Below are 8090 nucleotides of genomic sequence, written 5' to 3'. Positions count from 1 at the left end.
ACATGAACACTGCCTAAGGCCCCTATAAACAAGGCCATCACAGTGCAGCAACAAAGAGAAAACCTTTCCTTCTCTGGCAAAAACAGGGTTAGTCTACAGTGACAGTGTCCTGCCTTTAGTTTTCATGTGTCACACTCAGAACGGTCCCCAGGGGGAAAAAATAATAATCAATATTGTGACGTGTGGGACAAGGGAAGAACTAGATAATCGCTTAAGGACAAGCAGGACTAAGAAAGTACCTTCTGCGGGATCCAAGCTTACAAGAAAAACGGATGGTTTGGGCAACTGTCCAAGAACAACCTCAGACTCGAGAACCATGTAGGCTATGGGACTGGCAATTCTTGGGGAGGGGGTCGCAAAACTCATTTTAAACTTCCACAGGACACTGACCCACAGAGAGGTCAAACCCCGCCCCAGGGCGTAAGAAGAGGAGCTGGGATGTGAAGCCAGAGCTCCAGGCGGAACCTCCTCCGCCCTTTCACCCGCCCTTCCCTGAAGCTTTTCGGCTCTGTGAGCCTGACTTCGGTCGCTTTTGGAACCTCCTCAGTTCCCGCTTAGGCACCTCCGGGGTTTAGTCTCGGGGGCCGTTTGAGTAGACGCAGGGAAGCCCGAACGCGGGACGACCACCGGGCAACTCCTCCCACGCGTCGGGGCCCTCGGGATCCGCGGCGCAGTCTCAGGACACCCATTTCCCACGACCGTCCCGGCAATGCTAGGCCGTTGCCATGGAGATCGGTAACGGACCCGCCCACACGCCGGAGAAACCACAACACCCAGAAGGCCCCGCGCGAGCGACGCAGCGCGCATTGGGCCAATGAGAGCCTGGGGGGCTGGACTTCCGGCGTGTGAGACTGTCACTTCACGGCCGGGCGTCAGGCCACACCGGCGGTCCGGGCAGGGGCAGGCGGGGTTGGGGTCCGTTGTCCAGGAGGCTCTGGGGACCTGAGGCGGGGCCGGCAAGGAAGGTACCAGCGAAGGGCCGCTTCGTGCCCCCGCCTGTGCACGCGTCGTGACCGCCGGCCGATGGCCCCGCCCCCCGAGCCTCGGTTTCTCTGAGTGTAGCGTGGGCGGCCTGTGGGGCTGTCGGGCCGCGGCCGGAGCCACGTGCTCTCCCGCCCCCGCGGCAGCCGCCGACGCGACTCCCCGGTCGTTCACCGCCTTTGACTGTGCGGGAGACTGAGGCCCGCAGCCGGCTGCAGGAGGCTGCGGGCAGGCATCGGCGGTGCCCAGGCTGCCCACCATCTCTGCCCTCCCAACTGCAGGTCCTGTTGGCGGCGGCGGAGGAGGTGCTGACAGACCGGGCGCCGGTGAGTCGAGGGACCCCGCCTGGCGTGGACCTCACCCGCACTGCGGGAGTGACTCTACCTGGACGACTTGTTTTGGGGTTGTTTTCCTTTCTCGCTGTCCTGGGGCGGGGAGAGAGGGGGTTCGGTCCCAGCCCCGGCGCCCACGTCAGAGAGGCGGGCACGTGTGTGATCCCGACTTCTGGCACCCAGGCGAGTGAGGTGGTGAAGGAAGTTCCAGGGGAGGGTCCCGCACGAACAAAAGCTGAGAGGGGAGACTGAGCCTAGGTGCTTCTGCAATGAGCCTTCTGGACGTGGAGCTCGGGGAGAGGAGATGTGTGTTCTTGAAATGGCAGGCTGAGGAATTGGCACTTTCTCGAGGGCGTCGAGAGCCAGGGAAGGTTTTGAACAGAATCTAAACATCCTCTGAGTTGGGATTTAAAAAAAATCCATGCCACCATTTGCTGCGTGGGGGTGTCGGTGTGAAGGGAAGAGCCTCCTGCCACAGTCCTGGTGAGCGATGATGGCGCCTGGACCAGATGGGGCAGAGGTGGGGGGAAGGCGATAGAATTCCGGCTACCCGTGCTGATGCGTCAGGTGTGGGGTGTGAGCGAGTGTTGTGACTGAAGAACCGGCCCATGTTCTTCAGCCTGAGCACCTAGAAAACTGGAGCTGCTGTAGACAGAAAGGAGAATTTGAAGGGAAAGCAGCTTTCTTTCAGGGGAATGATAAAGAGTCTGGGAAGCCCCAGAGTGAAGTCACTGGACCTGACGTTGTTGGTGTTCTGGGCCAAACAGTGCCTGGGAATTGGACTGAGGAGGGGGTGATGTCATGGACCGGGCCAGGGATGGGGAGTGAGGGCTTGAAGGTGAGAAGGGTACCTGGGGCTGTCAGGGCAAGAATGTGGCAGGGGTGAGGGAGGGCAGGGTGGCAGCCGGGTGGAAAGAAATTGAGGGGGCGCTTCTGGGAAGGAAGGAAGGGATTGACTCCTGCGTGTTCACCAGGCCCTGGGGCCACTGCCCTGTGGTAACTGGTAGCGATCATTCAGTCCCTCAGGCTGGAGGAGCAGCCTGGAACTGCCAGGCAAGCACAAGGGAGGAGTGTCCCAGGAGAGTCATGCCCTGGGGGTCCACAGCTGGGACTTGAAGACAGTTGCTTCTCACTAGAGCATGTCTGGGGAGGGTCATGAGTGCTCATGCTGAGATATGAATGGACACCTGGGGCTGCCGTTGGTGTGGCAGCCAGCCCAGGACCCAGAGTTTGCTCTGACTTGCTTGTGTAGAGTGGCCACTGGGAGGCCAAGGTGACATCTGTGAGCCTGACAGGGAGGGTGGAGGGGAGGAAGGCCAGACAGGTGAAGGAAGTGCCATCTGAAGACAGCCCTGGGGCAGAACCCAGGGAAGGAGGATGAATGGCCAAGGGACATCAGGGAAGGTAGCCATCGGAGGGGAGCTTGGTCCTGGGTCACACAGCTATACCTTAGTAAGGCTTAGACCTTGTGTATCTCCCCCTGCCTGCTGTTGTAGGGGCCGATGGCCTTCGAGGATGTGGCCGTGTACTTCTCTCAGGAGGAGTGGGGGCTCCTGGACACAGCGCAGAGAGCTCTGTACTGCCATGTGATGCTGGAAAACTTCGCACTTGTGGCCTCACTGGGTAAGGCCCTGGGTCCTCTGTGGAAAGCACAGCTGGTGACACGCTGGGCTGCCAGGACTACACCCTCATGTCCCTGGTTGCCGATGAGCAGGCCCATACCTTCTGGCCTGGGCCCCAGAGACATGCAATCTGGTTGGCTCAACCACTCACCGTGTCCCTCTGGCTGCGGCCTCTCCATGCCTAGGCTCAGTCCCCTTCCTTTGGTGCTGGGGACACAGTTGCTGCTGCAGGGATCCCCTGACCTGTTCCTGTCAGCCCCTTGCCATGATACCATCTTCAGGTTCTCCTGGTTGCACAGATGACATCATCTTTTTCCATGAAGCCCTGACTCCAGCCCTCTGTTGGGAGGTGGGTGGTCCTCAGCTGGGGCTGGCCTCTCACCTGCTCCTCCTCCTCCAAGGGCTCTCCACCTCCCGACCTCGTGTGGTCGTCCAACTTGAGCGTGGCGAGGAGCCCTGGATTCCCAGTGGGATGAACTCGACGCTGGCCAGGAACACCCACAGGAGGCACAACCCTGGTGAGTGGGAGCTCAGGGTGGGGTGAACTCGGGACCAACCTGGGACCAAGCCTCTGGACCCCCTCCCTGGCCCCCCAGACACACCTTCCTCTCCTGGAGGCTGCAGCCTTAGCTGCCCTTGAAGGAGGAGCTTCAAGGGCACAGCAGCTGGGTTCACACAGAAGGTCACCCCAGGCCTTGGTGAGACCTGCCCAGAGTCCTACATTCATCTGGACTGTGTGGTCTCAAACCCTCCACATGTAGCTGCCACATCTGTGGGGTCAGTGCTTCCTCTCTTCATTCACCTGTGTGTGTTCAAGTGTTTCTTGAGCATTTGTGCTGAGCAGGCCCATTCCAGGTACTGTAGACCCAGCCTCGGCCAGGACACTCCTGGTCTTGCCCTTGTGGGGCTAAGTGGGCCAGGGAGAGGCAGTCGGTAAGCAGGAATCGTGAGTGAAGTCTACAGCGTTAGATGGAGGTCAGCGCAAGGAGCAAAAGCAGGCTGGGGAGTGAGTACCTGAGAGAGGAGCGCTGGGGAGAAGGGAGTGAGCCCTGGGAAGGGGAGGCGCAGCCAGCGCAGAGCCCTGGGTGGCATACGGCAGCTGCTCAGTTTTCCCCACCCCCAGCTGTGAGTGTCCCTGGGCTGGTGCCTAGATGGTGGGAGCCCCTGAGACAGTGCGCGCCACACCTGGCAGGGCAGATGCTTTCCCAAGTCTCACACCACCTCCCGCACGGTGGGAGAGCCCCCGGCCTCTCCTTTTCCCCTGAGCTTCTACTCCCAACCCAAGGGGCCCCTCTTGCCTGCCACTCAGCCTGCCTTGGTCACCTCCTGGTCAGGATTTCCCAGGTAACCACCGTTTCTCTGCCTTCAGGCTCCTGGTGTTTGGCAGACGACAGAGATGTTTCTGGAGAAGCAGCATCGCCTGAGGCCTTACCGGATAGCCCCCCTGCAATGCCTACTAGGGTCGTACCTGTTGTTGGCGCCTGCCACAGTGCAAAAGGCCTGGAGGGACAATGGGGTGCGTCCCCATCACAGGAGCGAAAACCCACGGGGGTGTCGATGATCTACTGGGAGAGGCTCTTGCTCGGCTCGGGCACCGGCCAGGCCAGCGTTAGCCTGCGACTGACGTCCCCGTTGAGGCCTCTCGAGGGCGGCGGGTCCATGGAAAACACGCGCACAGGCCGCCCTCAGCCAGGGATGCAGCCCACGGTGCCCAAGCGGCAGAAGCCATACGCGGGCAACGCCCCTGGGAGAGCCTTCCGCAGCGTCCCTGACGTGGGGTCTGTTAGCACTAGGCAGGAACACGGAATGAGCGTGGCTTGGCACGAGCCTCAGAGACTCCCCAGCGACCGGGAGCCCAGAACCTGGGAGGAACTGGGCGAGGCTCTCCACGCTGGCCCTGGCCTCCCGGGAGAGAAGGCCTTCGAATGCAGGGCGTGCAGCAAAGTGTTCGTGAAGAGCTCAGACCTCCTCAAGCACCTGCGCACCCACACCGGGGAGCGGCCCTACGAGTGCGCCCAGTGCGGCAAGGCCTTCAGCCAGACGTCGCATCTGACGCAGCACCAGCGCATCCACAGTGGCGAGACGCCCTACGCGTGCACGGCGTGCGGGAAGGCCTTCCGGCACAGCTCCTCGCTAGTGCGGCACCAGCGCATCCACACGGCCGAGAAGTCCTTCCGCTGCGGCGAGTGTGGCAAGGCTTTCAGCCACGGCTCCAACCTCAGCCAGCACCGCAAGATCCACGCGGGCGGGCGGCCCTATGCCTGTGGGCAGTGCGGCCGCCGCTTCTGCCGCAACTCGCACCTGATCCAGCACGAGCGCACGCACACGGGGGAGAAGCCCTTCGCCTGCGTACTTTGCGGAGCTACGTTCAGCCAGGGCTCCTCGCTGTTTTTGCACCAGCGGGTGCACACTGGGGAGAAGCCCTTTTCCTGCGCTCAGTGCGGCCGCACCTTTAGCCGCAGCTCCAACCTCACACAGCACCAGCTGCTGCACACTGGCGAGCGGCCCTTCCGCTGCACAGACTGCGGCAAGGCCTTCGCTAAGGGTGCTGTGTTGCTGAGCCACCGGCGCATCCACACTGGCGAGAAGCCTTTTGTGTGTGCACAGTGTGGCCGCGCCTTCCGGGAGCGCCCGGCCCTCTTGCACCACCAGAGGATCCACACCGGGGAGAAATCTGGCAGGCTAGGGCCAGCCTGCGCCCCCAGACCGGGCGTCCATCGTGGGCATCATCGAAAGGTGCACCGAGGAGGGAAGCAGAGCTCACTCCCGATTAGGGCCCAGCAGCAATCTCGAAGCCAGCCGAGGCCTGAGGCCACAACCCCGCCCTTCCCCGGCCTTCTGTGAATCTCTACCTCAGCTACAGAGCCTATGTAGTCTGCAAATCCACAGTCGGGGGAAGCCCTGTGCATTTGAGTCAGAGAGGAGGGAGATCCTTTGGCTATGGTTCCACTTGCACGTGGTGACAGGATTTGCCACTTAAGCCCCAGCTCACACCTCCATCCCCAGAGAGGTCACACAGCAGAAAGATCAGGGTTAGGACATAGCAGCTGGGACTCTGGTGGGCCAAGACTCTAGTCAGAGCCAGTTGGAGACAGACAAAAGCAGCCCTGCACAGTGTTGACACTTCACATGTGTTATGGCAGTGGCTGCTAAGGTGAGGAGGGGAAATATGGGTATGGGGTGCAGGGAGGGCCAGAGAAACTTCTGATGTTACCACACAAACTGGCCACAGGACAGATACTGGGGATATTCCCTCCAGGCCTCAGTTGATCCAAGGATTCCTGGGGCCAGCCCAGCAGACAGGAGGCTATAGGGCAGTGGGGTCAGGTTTGTGGCCTTGGACAAATGGCTGGGCTCTCAGTTTTAGCTTCCTCCTCTGGGATACAGAAAAAAGATCTGGGTCCACTGAGCATCATTGTTGGCAGACACTCTCAAACTCCTAATAAGGCCAGGATGTGTTTGCTGCAAGCTCCTGCTGTAAGTGCTGGGAAGTTTCTCCTATAGCCCTGTGAGGTGGCTTCTGTGGCTGGCATCCCTACTTGGAAGATGAGGAAACTGAGGCACACAGAGGGGAAGAGAATTGTCCATGGCAGACAATAGAGCCAGGATTCAATCTCGGGTGGACTGGCCAAGCGTCACATCCTGGGCTGTGCTCTAGTCTTCCAGGTGTGAGGGCCTGGCCTGGCTCCCCACACATAGCCAACTTGGGCTGTGGAAGCCTTCAGAGGAAGATGTGACTCTCAGCTTTGGAAACACAGATCCTAGATGATGGTTCTCCAGTGGTGCTTGTGCACGTTCTTCTGCAAGCCTCAGCATGGGCCAAGTCCTGCCACTGACCCTTGTTACCAATTTTGACATTATAAGGAACTTTTACATCTGAGTGACAGTAATGACTTCAGAGGAGAAAAGAAGGCTGCTCATTTTGCTGAGCTTGGTGGCCAAGTGCCCTCATTCTCCCTCCTCAATTGCAGGGTGGACAGACAGCTGAATAGGAAGGGCTTGCCATTACCTAAAGTTGTGATCCTCAACCCCTGGGCTTTGGACCAGTGCCAGTCTGTGGCCTGTTGGGAGCTAGGGTGTGTGGTGGGAGATGGGTGGCGGGCGAGTGAGGCTTCATCTGTGTTTGCAGTTGCTCCCCATGGCTGGCATCACTGCATGTACTCTGCCTCCTGTGAGATCATTAGCAGCAGCATTGGATTGTCATAGGAGCGCAAATCCTACTGTGGACTACATCCATGTGAGGCATCTAGCTTGCGAGCTCCTGTGAGAGTCTGGTGCCTGATGATCTGGGGTGGAGCTGGGGTGGTGGTGCTGGCACTGGGGAGCGGCTGCAAGTGCAGATTGTCATTGGCGGAGAGGTTTGACTGCAGAATGTGGTGTGCTTGTGTCAACTTGGGACTCCTCTGTCCCATCTGTGGACGGATTTCTATGAAATCTGTCCCAGATGCCAAGAAGGTTGGGGACCACTGACCTAACGCCTTGTGTGATGCCTTCCTGAGATCCAACCACCACCCTTGTAATGCCCCCAGATGGTATGGACAGAAGGGTGGAATGGGGGGGGTGGGCCTTATCCCAGTTTGCTTCCTGTGGGTTTCAGTAGACCAGACCTCTTCCCTACGTGGGGAGCCTTACCTCCTAGGAAATTCATGGTCTTTTTACTAGTAAAAAAATTAGCATTTACAACTTGGAATAGACATGTAGTTACCTGCACAGCATTGTGGACCTCCACCATCTCATCCTTCTCTCCTGATTCCAGGGCATGCTTTGGGTATTAATAAGAGTTGAAAGAGGCTCCCTAATTATCAAAAGCTTCTTTTCCTTTTTCTTTTTTAGATAGGCTCTTGCTCTGTTGCCAGGGCTATAGTACGCTGGTGTCATCATACCTCACAGCAACCTCAAACTCCTGTACTCAAGTGATCCTCCTGCCTCAGCCTCCTGAGTATGTGGGACTACAGGCATGTGCCACCGCACCCAGCTAATTTTTTTATTTTCTTGGAAAGGTGAGATCTTACTATGTTGTTCAGGCTGGTCTTAAACTCCTGGCCAAGGTAATCCTGCTGCCTTGGCCTCCCGAAGTGTTAGGATTGAAGGAGTAAGCCACCATTCTCAGCCTCTTTTTAAACATTGTGTGGACGGTTACAACTTGACACCATTT

The 8090-nt window shown here is 58.8% G+C and overlaps 1 protein-coding gene across 3 annotated transcripts; it reads left to right on the top strand.

Annotated features, from left to right (window-relative positions):
• Positions 1-882: 882 nt before the first annotated feature.
• Positions 883-7618, top strand: ZNF324B (zinc finger protein 324B). 3 transcript variants are annotated; one of them, XM_045532912.1, is made up of 4 exons: positions 883-1307; positions 2810-2936; positions 3337-3453; positions 4305-7618. In XM_045532912.1, exons 2-4 carry the CDS (start codon positions 2816-2818, stop codon positions 5777-5779), a joined length of 1713 nt encoding a protein of 570 aa, XP_045388868.1. In that variant the 5' UTR covers positions 883-1307; positions 2810-2815; the 3' UTR covers positions 5780-7618. The 3 variants fall into 3 exon arrangements, with proteins under 3 accessions (XP_045388868.1, XP_045388870.1, XP_045388869.1); XM_045532914.1 differs by lacking the exon at positions 883-1307 and adding an exon at positions 1739-1796; XM_045532913.1 differs by lacking the exon at positions 883-1307 and having other exon boundaries at positions 2182-2936.
• The last annotated feature ends 472 nt before the right edge of the window (positions 7619-8090 follow it).

The sequence above is a fragment of the Lemur catta genome, chromosome 19 (assembly GCF_020740605.2).
Source record: "Lemur catta isolate mLemCat1 chromosome 19, mLemCat1.pri, whole genome shotgun sequence".
Taxonomy (NCBI): domain Eukaryota; kingdom Metazoa; phylum Chordata; class Mammalia; order Primates; family Lemuridae; genus Lemur; species Lemur catta.
This window is presented reverse-complemented; position numbering and strand designations above follow the sequence as displayed.